The sequence below is a fragment of the Meles meles genome, chromosome 20, assembly GCF_922984935.1.
Source record: "Meles meles chromosome 20, mMelMel3.1 paternal haplotype, whole genome shotgun sequence".
Classification (NCBI taxonomy): Eukaryota; Metazoa; Chordata; class Mammalia; order Carnivora; family Mustelidae; genus Meles; species Meles meles.
Genome location: NC_060085.1, coordinates 18746292 through 18764987, shown reverse-complemented (window position 1 = coordinate 18764987; position 18696 = coordinate 18746292). Strand labels below are relative to the sequence as shown.

General features: G+C 45.3%; 1 protein-coding gene across 1 annotated transcript in view; it reads left to right on the top strand.

The window, feature by feature from the left end:
• The first annotated feature begins 6079 nt into the window (after positions 1–6079).
• Positions 6080–18696, top strand: part of PRKAR2A (protein kinase cAMP-dependent type II regulatory subunit alpha) — a 108980-nt gene continuing 96363 nt past the window's right edge. The window contains exon 1 of the mRNA XM_045991170.1: positions 6080–6626. Coding sequence (XP_045847126.1) covers positions 6374–6626 — 253 coding nt within the window. The 5' untranslated portion in view covers positions 6080–6373. The remainder of the gene's footprint in view (positions 6627–18696) is intronic.

Sequence of the window (18696 nt, the reverse complement as noted above, 5' to 3'; positions counted from 1 at the left end):
GCATTGTGTGAAATTATTTTCATTCTGGGTCATTTCAGCAGGCAGCCTGTGGCTTTCGTGGAGGTTGTCAGGGATCTGGTATCCTTCTTGGTGGCTCCAGGCAGGGGATTTAGCAGGAGGAAGAGGGGGAAGTTTTGGCTAGCCCAGCCTTCCCTGACTGTCCTAGCAGCAACTGCCTGATGGGGAAGTGGGGGAGCTTGATGGCTAACTATTCCCAGAGCCCTCAGTACAAGCCTGCAGCCCTTCCCTTCACTCTTTCACCTCTCTGCCCTGAGCTAACAGAGAGTTGATTGTTCTAAAAGCCAGAAGCAATCCTGACTTATCATATGAGTTTGGGGGTCACTCTGATCTGCTGTCACCAGCCGGGCTTTGCTAATTAGGCTCTTGGTGATGCACAGGTACATCCAGAGGAGCTAAGGGAGCCAAGTTAATTTGTCCTCGTCTGGTGGCTGGCGAGGTTACCAGAGCTGGGCTTTTCTGGCATTGTCCCACCTGGCAGTCACAATTACAGTTCTGCTGGTACGTCCCACCTTGCCGCAGCTGCACAGAGACCCTGGGACTTTGGCTTTAGTGCCATTACTCTGCATAAGGGGGTGAGGGGGCCAGCCTGGCAGGAAGCTAAAGATTTGAGGGTTTAAGGAAGGATACTTTATTCCTGGGAAGATATTCTTGGATGACTAGAAAGGAATTACGGTCAAGCAAAAACAAAACAAACAACAAATAACATTGTTCAGAGATGAAAATTGTGTGCCCTCTGCCTAGGAAGATTAATTCAGTGTTATGCCTGCTCCCTAATGCTGCAGGATGTCTTTATTTAATCTCTCCCTGGTTTGGAGAAGGCCACATAAGTGTTTCTTGAAGCTCTTGGCAGCACCCTGTCCTTGAGATAATCCCGCAACCTCAGCCTTTGCCTGGAAGCCCCTGTGAGTACATTTGCATTCTAGCCAAATGACAGCCATTCCCATGGCTCAGCATCACTTTTACAGTCCTTGTGTCTGGCTAATTTGCCCTTTGAAACAGCTTCCATTTTAAAATGGAATGTTTCGTTTCCTTGATGTTAGTGGTCATAGATTCTTCTACTCCTTTGGTTGTTCGATAGGTGTTAAGTCAAATAGGGAAGCCCCAGGAGACGTATTTGTGAAGGGAGCAGAGCAGATGGTGAGTAAGTCCCTCCTGGCTGGCACTTCCTTTTTATGATGCACTTTGAAATGCCACCTGTTCCTGATATATCTCTGCTGTCCATGATGGGGGTGAGGGTGGGGGAAAGGCTGGGGCCCTCCTCAACAATTTCTCTGTCACAGGCAGCATTTAGAAGCCAGACAGCAGGTGTTAAAACAACCAGCCGGTGATAACAGCCTCACCCAGGCACAAAGAAGGGTATAACTGGGTCAAAGGTGAGGGGCAGCCAGTGGAATGTTGCAACAAGCCTATGAGAAGCAACAGTAGTGCCATTTTCCTGTTGTAAGGTCATACCATCTCCACCCACAGTTCTTTCCCTACAGTTCTTTTGAGTCTGAAGCCCCTGTGCCCTTTCTAACCTTCCCATGGGTTTGTTGTCTTTTTTTTTAGATTTTTATTTATTTATTTGACAGACAGAGATCACAAGTAGGCAGAGAGGCAGGCAGAGAGAGAGGGAGAAGCAGGCTTCCCGCTGAGCAGAGAGCCCCATGCAGGGTTCGATCCCAGGACCCTGGGATCATGACCTGCACCGAAGGCAGAGGCTTTAATCCACTGAGCCACCCAGGTGCCCCTATTCTTATTACTTTATCTTCATGTAACTCAATGTTTAGTGGGCAGGGATTTTTACCCCACTTTCGGATGTGGAAGCCAATGCTCAGACTGGGTAAGCTGATCTGCCAAGATCATTGGCAGATTGATAATAGAGTGCAGATGACAGAGTTAGGTCTGGGTGTTCACAGGCCTGAAGAGAGGGTTGTGATGCTATCAGAGGCTGTCCTGGGACTGCTTGGCCCAAGCTCCAGGAGGCATGTCTATACTATAGGGTCAAAGCCCGGCCACTGGCCTGGCTTGTGAGGCCACAGGTAGCAGAGAGTCCCAACAGGTACTGGGAAAGCCCCAGGACCAGGTGTTCCCCGAGGGCTCTCTTTTCTGCTTTCTCTGCTCTGGTGAGCATATAGGCCTGTGGCTCTCCAGCCAGTCTTTCCCTTGCTTCACAGGTTCTGTTCTTTCCTTGAGGGGGTCTCCGAGGCTGACCCAAGGTCTGCTGCAGAAACTGATACTTTCTTGGGACACAGTGTCCTGGGGAGAGGGTGGCTCACAGGTGCAGAAACAGGTGGCCTGGGAATTAACTCCTCCCTGGGGCATGGATGCTTGTTAAAATAGAGCAGACTTCCTGGACCAAAGGCAGTGGCTACATGAGGGAGGCATTATAGAGGCTGAAGGACAGCTTGGGTGATGACAGAGAAAACATAGCCCATTTCACCAAGCCTTCCAGTGCAAGAGGCTCATAAACACTTCTGAGGCAAAAGAGAAACTGATGGTGGTAGATACTAAATGAGCTGGGAAGACTGGACCAGAGGGGCTGGCATGCAGGGGTGGTCAGATCACCAACAGGTTCCAGGTGATAGGTAGGGGAGTGGAATGGCCTAGAGATCCCTTTTGGGCAGAGAAGAGGGAGGTGTTGCTGCTTGGGCTGAGTCCATTCCCCCACTCCCAGTATGCAGAGGGTATCAGAGGGCAGGGGGTGTATACACTGGGAGGTCTAGGCCAAGAGCAGTCTCCCAGAGGAGTCTGGGGGAGTTTGGGAGTTTCTCTTTCTCCTAGGAAGAAAAAAAAATGCTTTAAAATAATAAACCTATCAAGAGTACATGAAATCCACTGTTTCATTGGAAACAATAGTTGGTACCCTACCCATGTTCATTTTCACCAGACCCACTGCTGTCAGGCTAAACATGTGCCCCACCTGTGTTACTGTGATTACTAGTTGTAAACATTTCTGCGAACCGGCCCCATTGTGTTAGTGTCTGCCCGTGGTTGGTGGTGTGGCAGTCTGTGCAAGCTCCGACTGCCTGCTGGGGAGTGACTCCTAGGACTGGTGCTTGGAGCTGAGCACCTGTCAGGCCTCTTCTCTACGACAGGCTCTATATTTCTCTTGCTTCTGAGGGTCTCTGTTTTTGCCTTGTCCCCCACCATCACTGTTGGCAGCTGTTTCCTGGTTACCTGCTGTTTGTGGGTTTGGTTGCCACGGTAACCTCTAGTGGTTGAATGAAGGCACTCCTAAGAGGGTGAGGGTAGAAGATGTGGGATTCAGGGCCCTGGTATTCTCTCTTGCTCTAAGGCACTCTTCTTTGGCCAGCTCAAATGAACATTCATGAAGGCCTTTGGGACTCCACTTGCAACAGAAGGGCTTCCCAGAAATGGATCCCTGCTCTTGGACGAGGTGCTAGGGAGGGGAGCCAGGTAGGGCCTGGAGGCTGGCTGTCCATCCTTACTCTCAGGCTGGTTTGTGAGATATGGAACAGGTATGGGGTTCCTGCTTTCTGTGGCCCTCATTCCCTCCACGCCCAAAGATGCCCTTTGAATGCTGTTTACTGGCTAGCTGGATGGCCAAGCTTTGGGCCAACTGACAGCAAACCAGCCTACTCCTGGCAGAGGCTGATGGGAGTTTCCTTGAAGTGACCTGGAGAACCTGCCTACACCCAGCTCTGTCATCAGAGTAGCCTTCCTCTATCTTATTTTTTTTTTATTAAAGATTTTATTTATTTATTTGACAGACAGAGATCACAAGTAGGCAGAGAGGCAGGCAGAGGGAGAGAGAGAAGCAGGCTCCCCACTGAGCAGAGAGCCCGACGCGGGGCTCGATCCCAGGACCCTGAGATCATGACCTGAGCTGAAGGCAGAGGCTTTAACCCACTGAGCCACCCAGGCGCCCCCCTCTATCTTATTTTGTAATTGAGGTGAGAGTCCTAACTATACAGGTACCTGTCCCCTTTAAAACATATAAAACCTGGGGGCACCTGGGGACACTTGGGTGGCTCAGTGGGTTAAAGCCTCTGCCTTTGGGTCAGGTCATGATCCCAGAGTCCTGGGATCGAGTCCCACCCGCATCTGGCTCTCTGCTCAGCAGGGAGCCTACTTCCCTTCCTCTCTCTCTGCTTGCCTTTCTGCCTACTTGTGATCTCTGTCTGTCAAATAAATAAATAAATCTTAAAAAAAAAACCCATATAAAACCTGAAGAATCAGCAAGTAGGGGAGTGGAGTTGTGAATTTGCTTTACCAAAGGGTTGGTTGTAGGATTGTTTGAAGCAAGCAGATCCCAGGTGCGGTGGTGCAGTGGGAGTGTAACACACAGGTTTTCTGGGTATGGGCTGATTCCTGGAATACTTGGAAGGCTTGGTCTAAAGAGCAGAGTTGATGAACCCTGCCCCATTAGCTTCTTACTACCCATCCTTAGTGAAGTGTTCTTAGGCTGATACCAGAAAAGCACTTTAAAGAAAAGGATCCTAGTTCTGCGACAGGTCAGGAGAGCAGTTTCACTGACTCCACTTGCTGTGTGGAAGAATTCATTCATTCATTGAGTAAACCTTCTCCAACAGTGTGTAGTAAGGAATCAGCAGGAAACAAATTGGAGGGGCGCCTGGGTGGCTCAGTGGGTTAAAGCCTCTGCCTTTGGGTCAGGTCATGATCCCAGAGTCCTGGGATCAAGCCCCGCATTGGGCTCTCTGCTCAGCAGGGAGCCTGCTTCCCCTGCTCTCTCTCTGCCTGCCTCTCTCCCTACTTGTGATCTCTGTCTGTCAAATAAATTTTAAAAATCTTAAAAAAGAGGAAACAAATTGGACACTATCCCTGCTCTCACAAAGTAACTTGTGCAAGACTCCCCCCTGGAGTCAAGGAACTTGTCCAGGGAGACACAGCTGTTTGGAATCACAGGCTTGCCTAGCCCAGAGGGTGGATGGCTTCTGTACCAGCAGGGATCTGTTGCTCCTGTTTCCAGAAACTGAGTTCCTAGCAGCACTGAACTCCTGGGTGTGTGCCAAGCCAATATGAGAGATCTTAGTGCTGATTTTAATTAATACTGGGTAATTACCAGGTGGAGCCTAGCCATCCCAAATGCCTTGGAGGTTCCCAAGCCTATAGCTCATTACTTTCTGTCTGGGCCCAGCAAGGAGAGGCAGGATTCTGTCCTATGCCCACTGGGCCTTTCGTCAGCACTGTGACCCAGAACAATCACCTTTTTCTATTCCCTTCCATCTGGTGTGGGTGAAGGGGACAACTTGGGAAATAGCCTAGCCTCTCCAGTTCACCTATGCCCCCTCCCTAGGGGCAAAGGATAACAGTGCCTTATGGTTTACTCAACACCACCAAACAGTGTGGGGCCAGGGTGGAGTGTGGAAAGAGAAAAGGCCTGCAGAATCCTGGTGGGAGTGCTTAAGAGAAGAGACACAAAGGTGATTCCTGCTCTGCACCTTATTCCATGCTCAGCATACATGTTTGGCCTAGTGACTCTAACACGCTTATTTCTCTCATGTGGCTCTCAAATTACTGTGTATCACCGAAACTCCTACTATACATCATGCCTTTCCTGTTTGACATATCACAGACCCCCTGCCAGATTTCTGAAGGTCCTACCGTCGTGCCACCACACCACCCTGGGACCAGGGTGGTCCTGACGTGTTACCAGCCCTTTGCTCTTGCTGCCCTCTATGTTCAGATGGCTTTCCTCAAGATTTTCCTGTCGTGGGATCCTGTCCAGACCTCGGAGTCAGCCTGAATGTCACCCCCTAAAGCGCGCCCTCTTGCTCTCTGCGACAGCCGGAACCACACTGAAGTTGTAACGTGTGTGCCAGGCGTCGTCTGGCTATCTGGCTCTAGGCTGTGTCCCTGGAGCCTACCAAGTGCTGGCAAAGAGGAGGCTCTTACCGGATGTTGAAACAATATGTGAAAGGTCTTCGAGGCTAGGTGGGAAACACCGAAGACTCCCTTAAGGCAGTAGACCACTCATTCCCGGGCTCGACCCGAGACTGCACAGGACCTGCGGGCGGCCCAGCGGCGCACGCGCACTGGGGGCCGGCGGCCGGCGGGGGCGCGCACGCCCGCGGTCGCGTGCGTCACAACCCGGGCTCCTGCCCCGCCCGTCCCGCCTGCCCGCTCGTCGGTCCCCGCGGCGGCGGCGGCGGCGGCGGCGTCGGCTGCCCAGTGACAGCGGCGGCGGCACCAGGCCGGCCGTAGTAGCTTAGGGTCGTGCGGCCCGGAGACGCACACGGGCCGAACGGCTGCGCGGCGCGAGGAGGGCTAGAGCCGGGTCGCGCGGGAGGAGACCTCGCGGGCGCCGGGCGAAAGGCCGGCGTGAAGGAGCGCGAAGGCAGTGGCCGCCGGCGGCCCGGACCCGCCTGTCCTCGCGGCCGCCGCCGGCATGAGCCACATCCAGATCCCGCCGGGGCTCACGGAGCTGCTGCAGGGCTACACCGTGGAGGTGCTGCGGCAGCAGCCGCCTGACCTGGTCGAGTTCGCGGTGGACTACTTCACCCGCCTGCGCGAGGCCCGCTCGCAGCCCGCCAGCTCGCCCGCCGCCCCTCCTTCCGGCTCCCAGGGTCTGGAGCCCGGCGCTGGCCTGGTCGCCGACGCGAAGGCGGACACCGAGTCGGAGGACGACGAGGACCTGGATGGTAGGCGGCGGGCTGGGCCGGCGTTCGCGGTGGGGGGACGAAGGGGGCGGTGCGGGGGTCTCCAGCGGAGGTTTCGAGGGGCTGCAGTGGCCGACCACACTGGGCCGGGACCTTGGAGCGCGCGAGCGGAGTTTGTCTGGCTTCCCCGAGCCGCGGGCGTGAGTCCCGCGTGCGCCACTTCCCAGCGGAGCTGGGCGGTTCTCCGAGCCCGGGAGCGCACCGAGGGAGTTGTCAGATTCAGCCTGGGAAAAAACGTGCGCCTTCGGCCCGCGTGGTGGCGCGGAGCCCACTGCGGCCTCGCCTCTGCGTGGGGACCCTTCGCCGGGATGGTTTCGAAGACTAGGATGTTCGTATCCGCCGACTCGTCTTCGATAACCAGGACGGTAACTTTGTTTGGAAATCACTCAGTTTGTGAAAAGTTATAGTGAAAACTTTAAGCATAGCCAAAAGTAGAGAGAGAAAAGGTGACATGAACTCTATGTCACCATCCACATTCAACAGTTTAAATATGTCACAAGTGTTTCAGCTCTACTTTTTTCCCTTTGCTTTGCTTAAGGTTTATTTTTAGTTTTTAGGGTTTTTTTTGTATTCACATACAATGTATTATTTGTTTCAGGGGTGAAGATCTGTGTCTTACACAATTCCCAGCACTCATCATAGCCCATACTCTACCTAAAGTCCCATCACCCAGCCACCCTATCCCTCCTCCCCTGATCCCCCAGCACCCCTTAGTTTGTTTCCTCAGATTAAGTCTCTTACGATTCGATTCGTCTCCCTCCCCGGTCCCATCTTGTTTCATGCTGAAGTATTTTAAAGCAAATCCCAGTCAGGTCATTTCACTTCTGCATAACTGGGCATGGATTTCTTAAAATATTCTTAGTATTTCTTGAAATTTAAAATATTTCTTAAAATATACGTAATATATATTTCAACTTCGCTAAAACGATTGGATCAAATTTGGTGAGGGTAAACAGTAACTATCTTGTTTAGCATGTAGGGTGCAGGAAAAAAAGACATGTAATACTTTCTATATCTGATTTAGGCAAGGTTGTCAAAAAACAATTCAGTTTTTTTGTTTGCTTCAACATACGCTTTGTCAGTTTAACAATAGAATTATCTTACGTTTGAACCGCCAAAATTTAACAAAACAATGAAAACAGGGACAAAGTTAGAGACTCAGTGCTCTTAGAGCATGGTGGGGGGGGAGGAAATGTAGTTCTGAGTAGAATCCACATTCAGGTCCGTTAGCTGGGAGTTTCTTATCTGTCGTTGCTGTTGGAGGTCGTAAGCTTCAGTGTTGTGGACAACTTCCTATAGTTTATTCACCGTCAAGAGTAGAAATGGTTCTCAGTTTTTCTTTGATATTTTGCACATTAAATTACGAGATTTTTGCCTTAAGCCTAGACGTCAAATTGTTATTTTCCAGATAACTTCCAAAGATTTGCTTTGTGGTCTAAGACCTATTTGATCAAACCTATTTGATTTCAGATTCAGTTATCTTTAAAATGGGGACAGTGACAGTGATCTCTCAGGGATAAATGTGTCTCTAAAAGTTTTACTTCAGGAGTGACTCCTCATTTGTTTCACTGTCATATCTATAAATCACAAAGCTGCAACTTGCTTTGTGAAATTTTTATGTACACATATTAGTCTTTTAGACATTAGTCCCAATGAGTAAAATGGCATATATAGGTTTTGTGTTATGTCTATATTCATTGTCATCTTTCATATCTTTTTCAAAATTCAGTTGATTTAAATCTTTGTAATTCTGTGCTTTATTTTCTTGGCATGTAAATATTTGTTGTTTGTATCTAACGTGGCTGTGCTACATATAATTATAGAAATCAACACTAGGTGAACTTCTGTTTACAGATAATAGACTAAAAATACATGGCACACAATGAGATACCACTTCACACCCATGAGGATGGCTGTTATGAAAAAAAAAATGCAAGTGTTGGTGAGAAGGTAGAGAATTGGGAGCCTCTGTTCATTGCTGTTGGGAGTGTAAAATGGTCTATATGCGGTGGAAAAATGGTTTGGCAGGTCCTTAAAAAATTAAAGAATTACCATATGATTGAGCAATTTCACTGTTATGTACATATGCCAAAGAATTGAAACTGGGGAGTCAAATGTATAGTTACATGCCAGTGTTCATTGTGGCGTTATTCACAGTAGCCAAAAGGTAGAAACAACCCGTGTCCCATCAGCAGATGAACGCATAAATAAATTGTCGTATGTATATATACTATGAAATACTATTCATCCTTTAAAAGGAATGAAATTCTAATACATGCTGCAACTTGGTTCAACCATGAACACATTATGCTAATCCAGTATGCCAGACACCAAAAGACAAATATTATATGACTCTGCTTATATGAGGTACCTAGAATGGGTAAATTTCATAGAGACCGAAAGTAGGGTAAAGGTTAGCTGGAGCTGGTAATAGGGTGTTATTGTTTAATGGGTGTAGAGTTTCTGTTTGGGATGATAAATTTCTGAAATTGAATAAGGGTGATGGTTGCACAACACTGTGGATGTACTTAATGTCGTGAGTCGTACACTTAAATGGTTAAAATGATAAGTTTTGGGGCGCCTAGCAGCTCAGTTGGTTAAGCGAATGCATTCAGCTCTGGTCATGATCCCAGAGTCCTGGGATCGAGTCCTACATTGGGCTCCCTGTTCAGTGGGGAGTCTGCTTCTCCCTCTGACCCTTGCCCTTCTCATTCCCCCTCTCACTCTCTCTCTCAAATAAATAAATAAAATCTTAAAAAATGGTAAGTTTTATGTATATTTTATCACAATTTTTAAAAAGATAGAAAAAGAAATACATTACATATCCAATGATTAGGAACATTAGGGTAATAAGCCCACAATACCAAAAATAAGAACTAGGATATATATATAGTTGGATCTGTATGTAGCAAGAGAGATTTTGTTTAGTATGGCTAACCACCAATTCAGTGTATTTTTTTATTTTTTATTTTTTACCAATTCAGTTTATAAAACTGCTGTTTGAAACACTCAAAGAGGTTTGTTATTGGTTTGTTTTAATAACAGTGTTTGATGTCAAATAGCACACACACCAAGTATGAAGTATTATAATGAGTATTTAACTTTTGGGAAAGCCTGAAGACTTCAGATGTATTAATAAGTTACTGTAACTGTCCTCACAAGAACAATAAATTGGCATCCAGACTTGATTTACTTCTGTACTTACCGTAAAACATTTGTATCTGTGGGTCTTCCATTATATATATATATATATATATATATATATATATGGCATATAATTCACATACTGTATAATTCACCCATTTAAAGTATATAATTCAGTGGTTCCCTCCTCAGTGGTTTTATTATATTCACAGATATGAGCAACCATCATCACAATCAGTTATAGAACAATCAATTTTCATCATCCCCAAAACAACCTAATACCCTAGCCATCAATGCCGATATCTGCATTCCCCTCTAATGTGCTTTCTGTCTATAGATTTGCCTGTCGTGGACATTTCATATAAATGGAGTCATACAGTGTATGGTCTTTGGCTCTTGGCTTTTGTTTAGCATCATATTTTCAAAGTTCATCAGTATTGTAGCACATATTAATCTGTTACTCCTTTTTGTTGCTGAATACTATTCCATTGTATGGATACCATACCACCTTTGTTTATTTAGTCATCAGTTGTTTTCACTTTTTAGCTATTATGAATAATATTGCTGTGAATATTCATGTGTACAAGTTTTCATGTGGATATATGTTTTTGTTTTTCTTTGGTATATATATGTAGGAGTAGAATTGTTTGATCATGTGATAACTCTGTGTTTAACTTTTTGAGGAACTGCCAGATTGTTTTCCAAAAGGGGCTGCACCATTTTACATTCTAACCCTTTACATTAAGGATTCTAGGGGCACCTGGGTGGCTCAGTTGGTTAAGCGCCTGACTCTTGATTTCAGCTCAGGTCTTGATCTCGGGGTTGTGAGTTCAAGCTTTGTGTTGGGCTCCATGCTGGGTATGGAGCCTACTTAAAAACAAAGCAAAAGAAAACACAAAACAAAAAAAGCCCTCTCAATCTACATATCTGTCTGTGTGCCACTACTACTATCTTGATTACTATAGGTTTGTAGTAATTTTGGAATCAGTAAGTGTGAGTTCTCCAACTTAGTTCTTTTTCAAAATTGTTTTGGCTTTTGGGGTTCTTGGAATTTCCATGTGAATTTTAGGATTAGTTTGTCAACATCTACAAGGAGGGCACCTGGGATTTTGATAGAGATTGCCTTAAATTTGTAGATTAGGGGCGCCTGGGTGGCTCAGTGGGTTAAGCCACTGCCTTCGGCTCGGGTCATGATCTCAGGGTCCTGGGATCGAGCCCCGCATCGGGCTCTCTGCTCAGCGGGGAGCTTGCTTCCCTCTCTCTCTCTCTCTCTGCCTCCTCTCTGCCTACTTCTGATCTCTCTCCGTCAAATAAATAAATAAAGTCTTTAAAAAAAAATTTGTAGATTAATTTGGAGAATAACCATTTTAAGATTAAGTCATCTGAGCTATGCATATGGGATGTTTTTCCATTTGTTTAGATCTTCTGAATTAAAGAGTAATAATGTTTTATAGTTTTCAGATATAGGTTTTTTTTTCCATTTTATTTATTTTTTTCAGCGTAACAGTATTCATTGTTTTTGCACAACACCCAGCGCTCCATGCAAAACGTGCCCTCCCTATTACCCACCACCTGTTCCCCCAACCTCCCACCCCTGACCCTTCAAAACCCTCAGGTTGTTTTCAGAGTCCATAGTCTCTTATGGTTTGCCTCCCCTCCCCAATGTCCATAGCCCCCTCCCCCTCTCCCAATCCCACCTCCCCCCAGCAACCCGCAGTTTGTTTTCAGATATAGGTTTTACACATCTTTTCTTAAATTAATTCCTAAGTAATTAATTCCTTTTGGTGTTATTGTAAATGGAAGCATTTTGTACTCCATAGTGTATACCACATAACATAGGAGTTGGTCCAAACAGCATTAGCAGAACTTTTTTGGAATCCTGCAGTTCACCTAGTGGCTCTCTCAGCAGAATTTTGACACTGTTGAACAACCCTCCCTCTTGGCATTTGTGTCTTCATTCCCCTGGCTTTCCGTCCACCACTTGACCTCGTCTCTGCCCTTTAAATGATAGTTCACGATCTCCAGAATTTAGTTTGTTACCTTTTCTTCAGTGAGCAGCTCTCTTCCTGAGCTTTTTTACTGCCTTGAACCTGGACCTTCAAAATCAAAACTATAGCTTCACAACTTTCTCTGCTGATATAGATAAGTGTTTATGCTCATTTTGTCAGCTGGTCATCTCTCATTCATCTCTCAAACTCATATGCCAAAAATTGATGTTGTTAGCATACTTGTCACACTGTGTTTCCTCTAAGTTTTAAAGCAACAGACTTAGGAATCAGTCTTTCTCTGTGTCTCTTACTCACTCATTTTATTCTCTGGGCTCTCTCATCTTGTCCTTCGCTCCTGTTCCTGTCTTAGGATTGGCTTTTATGGTAAGCATCTGTAGGCCTCCCACTCATATCTCCTCCACACCATCACTAAAATCACCCTTCTTCCACCCCTCCTTTTTAAATTGTAGTAAAATATACATAATGTAAAATTAACCATTTTAACTTTTAAAAAAAATTTTATTTATTTGACAGACAGAGATTACAAGTAGGCAGAGAGTCAGGCAGAGAGAAAGGGGGAAGCAGGCTCCCTGCTGAGCAGAGAGCCTGACTCAGGGCTTGATACCAGGACCCTGAGATCACGACCCGAGCCGAAGGCAGAGGCTTTAACCCACTGAGCCACCCAGGTGCCCCATTTTAACTTTTTTTTTTTTTTAAGATTTTATTTTTAAGAAAACCCTACACCCAGTGAGGGCTCGAACTTTACGACCCTGAGGTCAAGGGTGTATGCTCCACCAGCTGAGCCAGCCAGATGTCCCCCATTTTAACTATTTTAAGTATATAATTCGGTGGCATTAAATACATTCACAATACAACCACTTTGCTTTCTTTCTTTTTCTTTTTTCTTAAATAAGCTCTATGCCCAGGATAGGACTTGAACTTCCAACCCCAAGATCAAGAATCAGTATGAATTTCGTGATCAGTTTTTCCATTTCTGTAAGAAAACCTGTTTCTTAAATTTTATCATCAGAGTGTTGATTGTGAATGTATACAACTACAACTGACTTTTGTGTGTTGATCTTATATCCTGCAACCTGTGGATTCTTTAGGGTTTTCTGTGTATAAGATCATGTAATAACCTGTGAATAGTTTTATTTGTTCCTTTTCAGTCTGATTTCCTTTTTATTGATTTTTCTTGCCTGATTGCTGTGGCTAGGACTTCCAGTACTATCCTGAATAGAGTAAAGTGGGCATCCTTGTGGCACCTGGGTGGCTCAGTTGGTTAAGCGTCTGCCTTTGGCTCAGGTCATGATCCTGGAGTCCTGGGATCCAGCCGCTAGTCAGACTCCCTGCTCAGCGGGAAGTCTGCTTCTTCCTCTCCCTCTGCTTCTCTCCACCCTGTTCGTGGGCGTGCTCTCTTTCTCTCTGTCTCAAATAAATAAAATATTGATCTCATGACCCGAGCCAAAGGCAGAAGCTTAACCAACTGAACCACCAACCACCCAGGTGCCCTGAGGAAATTCCCGTTAATTCCTAGTTGTTGAGGGATTTTATCATGAAAGGTTGTTGAGTTTTGTCAAATGCTTTTTTTTTTTTAAAGATTTTATTTATTTATTTGACAGAGAGAGATCACAAGTAGGCAGAGAGACAGGCAGAGAGAAAGGAAGGGAAGCAGGCTCCCTGCTGAGCAGAGAGCCGGATGCGGGACTCCATCCCAGGACCCTGAGATCATGACCTGAGCCGAAGGCAGCGGCTTAACCCACTGAGCCACCCAGGTGCCCCTCCCCTTCATTTTTAAAATGTGGTGTATTACACTGATTGATTTTTGTGTGTTGAGTTACCCTTGCATTCTTGGGATAAATCCCATTCGGTCATAGTGTAAGGTATAATCCTTTTGATATGCTGCTGGATATATTTTGCTGGTATTTTGTTGTCATAATGATTTTTTGCTGCAGTTTGTAAATCAAGTGAATATATTATACTCTACTTAATTATTCTCCTTTTAGGTTGCCTGCAGTTGTTTGCTTGTATGCTTATTTTATGTATAGGTTTTTTTTTTAAAACAATTGATCATTTATTTTTTCTTAAGATTTTATTTATTTGAGAGAGAGAAGGAGCGAGTGAGCGAGAGAGCACAAGCACAGGGAGCTGCAGAGGGAAAGGGAAAAGCAGGCTCCCCACTGGGCAGGGAGCCTGACCTAGGACCCTGGCATCATGACCTGAACTGAAGGCATACATTTAGCCAACTGAGCCACCCAGGCACCCCAGCAATTGATAATTTATGAAGGTAGTTAATTTAAGTATCTGCGGTGGTGACTTCAACCTTGATTCCTGGCTCTGCTGACGGAAGGAATCTGTTTAACAATCTCAGGACTGTGTGAGCCAGTGAGTTGCATATGGGTCCTCATCTGAGAAAGATCCCAAGTCTTACTGCCTTCACCACAAGGAGTTTGTTTGTTTGTTTTGATGTTTTTAGAGGGGGGTAGGGGCAGACAGAGAGAATCTTAAGTAGACTGTAATGCCCCATGTGGAGCCCAACATGGGGCTTGATCTCACAACCCTGAGATCATGACCTGAGCCTAGATCAAGACCTGGATGCTTAACCAGCTGAGCCACCCAGGTACCCCAAGGAGTTTTCTAAGTAGTGATTCTCAAGTCTTGTTAGGCACCTGAACTGGTCCTTCCATTTTGAGATTCTTTTCCTTTGCTCCTCTCATCGTGTCACAGATTTTATGTTGTGGCTGGTTAGGGTAATTCTAGTTTGGTGAATCACCACCTCTGGTTCAGGGGTGACATTCTGTTATATTTAAGAGCCATGGATGCAGTTCAGCTTCCTGACAGAATTGTTCCTCAGGGAGAGCCAGTACTGTGAGTCAGGAGTAGGAGCCGGCGGCACCCCAGCCTCCACTGCTGCTGTGACCATGTCTTCCTCAAAGAGTACACAAGCTTTTTAAACATTTTTGTTTGTTCTCCTAGAATATATTGCTAGAAATAGAACTAATAGGTCAAAATGTACTTTTGTTTGTTATTTATTAAGTACTATATGGTCATATGCTTTTTAGAAGGATTGTGCTGATCACTACACGCAGTCACCAGCAACATGTGTGAATACAAAGTTTGTGGTACATTTGAAAATACAAGGTATTAAAATTCTTTAAAAAGTACTAGTTTTGGAAATTTTTTTCTCAATGTTTAAATTTCAGCTTTATTCATTTTAGGAAGGTTGAACCTTTATCTTATCTCTGGTCACATTCAAGGTCAGGTTGTATACTTGAGGTATGTATTTTGATTGAGTTGATAAGGATTATTGACTCCTTGCTTTGGGAAGGAGAGGGAGAGAGGAAAGTCAGGGTTTACTCCTCACACTCCACCTGGGGTGAACCTAGTATTATTCTTGGCATACTAGAGGGATGATGCTGTTACTAAAGATACTAGGTAGAGGAAAGCTGTTGTTTCTCTATTCACAGCACTCTAACACGACCTGGAGTTAATGTGGAACGCATAGGTTAAGGGCTCAGTCCTGCAAGATGGGACCCTACTTCAGAGGCTAATCACAAGTCCCAGCGTCCTGTACTTCTAGCTGACCACCTGTAAACTGGAGGCTTCCACAACCCCCTCCTGGACTTCGATAATTTGCTAGAATGGCTCACACAACTTAGGAAAGTACTTCACTTACTGTTAAACCATTTTTACCAAAAAGGATACAAGTCAGGAACAACCAAATGGAAGAGATGCCTAGGGCAGGGTATATGGGAAGGGGCCTGTGCCCCTCTGAGCATAGGACCCTCCCAGCATCTCAGTGTGTTCAGCTTGGAAGCTCTGAACCCATTTATTTTAGAGTTTTTCTGGAAGTTCTATTATGTAGGCACAATTGATTAAATCATTGGTTATTGGTGATGCTTCTCCACTCCCTGGAGGTCAAGGGACTGAAAGTTCCAATCACCTGGTTGGTTCCTCTGGTAACCAACCCCCATCCTCCTTATTAGCTTCAACGTTGGTTATGGTTGATAGGGGCTTATTAGGAATAACAAGACACTCCTCTCAGCCACTCAGGAAATTCCAAGGGTTTTAGGAGCTCTGTGCCAGAAACCAGGACCAGAAACCAAACATATATTTCTTAATATTTCACAATATCCCACTCAGAAATGTTAAGATTAATCTTTCTCTGTCCCCTCCCTTTCTTCCTTCACTTCCTTCCTCTTCTCTTCCTCCCCTTCCCCCCAACTTTTTTCTTTCCTTTTTTTTTTTTTTTTTTAAGATTTTATTTATTTGTCAGAGAAAGAGTTCAAGCAGGGGAAGTGGCAAAGGCAGAGAAGCAGGCTCCCTGCTGAGCAACGACCCCCCCCCCCCCCCCCGCCATGTGGGATTGGACCCCAGGACCCTGGGATCATGACCTGAGCTGAAGGCAGACGCTTAACTGACTGAGTCACCCAGGTGTTTACCCCTCCACACACTTTTTTTTTTTTTTTAAGATTTTATTTATTTATTTGACAGAGAGAGAGATTACAAGTAGGCAGAGAGGCAGACAGAGAGAGAGGAGGAAGCAGGCTCCCTGCGGAGCAGAGAGCCCGATGCGGGGCTCGATCCCAGGACCCCGAGATCATGACCTGAGCCGAAGGCAGCGGCTTAATCCACTGAGCCACCCAGGCGCCCCCACACACTTTTTGTCTTAATTAAGGGGAAGACAGAGTTGGATCAGTTGCATGAATTTGATAGGTTTGTAGGGTGGCCAGGTGGAAATAGCCATAGTAACGACAGGCCTGGAACCAGGAAGCATGTCAGGACTGGAAGAGAGGTGTGGGAAGCTATCAGTGTGTTATGGAAGTGGATGAGGCTATCCAGGTTGAAGAGAATAGGGCTGTGACATGATCCTGGGGACCTCTGACATTCTGGTTTTAAAAAGTGTGGGTAAATGCCAAGATTGAAGACTTAGGTTAGGATGGGGATGAGAGTAGTCTCTGACTTTTTTCCTCCCCTCACTCCTTACATTCATCTTTTTGCAAGCTCTATGAAATACTGCAGTTATTACCTTCAATTATTTACCTCTGCTGTACTAGCTTTGATTCGATATGTTTGATCAGTCTGTTTTGCTTTCTCTTTCTTTTTTTGTAATTGAGATATAATACATAAAATTCACCTTTTTAAAGAACACAATTCAGTGGTTTTTAGTACATTCACAAAGTTGTGCAACCATCACCACTGTATAATTCCAGACCATTTTCGATACCCCAAAAGAACCCCTATACCCATTATGGTCACTGCTCATCTCTCCCTCTCCCCCTGGCAGCCAGCAATCTATCTTCTGTCTGTATGGATTTTTATTCTGCACACTTCACGTATGTGGAATTATATGTGTTCTTCTGCTCCTGGCTTCTTTTACTTAATGTGATGTTTTCTTTTTTTTAAAGATTTTATTTATTTATTTGACAGACAGAGATCACAAGTAGATAGAGAGGCAGGCAGAGAGAGAGAGAGAGAGAGGGAGGGAAGCAGGCTCCCTGCTGAGCAGAGAGCCCGATGCAGGACTCGATCCCAGGACCCCGAGATCATGACCTGAGCCGAAGGCAGCGGCTTAACCCACTGAGCCACCCAGGCGCCCCTAATGTGATGTTTTCAAGGTTTATCAATATTACAGCATCTCTCAGTACTTCATTCCCTTTTATGGCCAAATGCTATTCGATTATGTGAATAATTTGCATTCTGTTTATCCATTCATCAAATTATCTATTATTTTAAATATTTTATTTATTTATTTGACAGAGAGAGATTACAAGTAGGCAGAGAGGCAGGCAGAGAGAGAGGGGGAAGCTGACTCCCTGCTGAGCAGAGAGCCTGATGCGGGGCTGGATCCCAGGACCCTAAGATATACTGTGATTTGTTTATCTATTAATCAGTTGATAGGCATTGGGCATTTTCTACCTTTTGGCTGTTATGAAGAGTGCTGGTCTTGTATACCTGTGCATTTACTTGTGTGAGTACCTGTTTTTAGTTCTTTGAGTAGCATTGTGAGGTCATATGGCAGTTCTTAGCTTAGCTTTTTGAGGAGGTGCCAAACTTTTTTCCATGGTGGCTGAACCATTTTACCTTCGTGCCAGTGTACTTGGATTTCATTTTCTCCATGTCATTGGCCACCTTTGTCTTTTTGATTATTGCCATTCTGGTGGGTGTGAAGTGTATCTTATTATGGTTTTCATTTGCATTTCCCTAATGACAAATGATGTTTTTTGTGCTTGTCTGCACATTTGGAGAAATGTCTATTTGGAGAAATGTCTATTTGGAGAAATGTCTATTCAGGTCCTTTGTCCATTTTTTTAAAAAGATTTTATTTGTTTATTTGACAGACAGAAATCACAAGTAGGCAGAGAGGCAGGCAGAGTGAGAGAGAGAGGAGGAAGCAGGCTCCCTGCTGAGCAGAGAGCTGGGTGGGGGCTCGGTCTCATGACCATGAGATCATGACCTGAGCCAAAGGCAGAGGCTTAACCCACTGAGCCACCCAGGCGCCCCCCTTTGTCCATTTTTAAATTGGGTTGTCTTTGTTGTTGAGATGTAAGAGATTTTTACATATTTCAGATACTGGTTCTTAACCCAGTATGTGATTTGCAAATGTTTTTTTCCTATTTTGTGAGTTGTCCTTTTACATTCTTGAAGGACACGTGTTAAATTCTGATAAAGTTTAGTTTGTCTGTTTTTTTCTTTTCTTGCTGTGCTTTGAGTGTCATACCCAGTCTATACCCTGGCTCTCCTCTTGTGCTTGGACAATCACAGTAGTTCCTTCTCTCAGACACCTTGCTTGCCTCTCCAGTCCATTTTCCATCTAGTAGCCAGAGAGATTTATTTTTATTTTTTAAAGATTTTATTTATTTATTAGAGAGCCAGCACATGCAGGGGGGAGTGGCAGACAGAGGCAGTGGGAGAAGCAG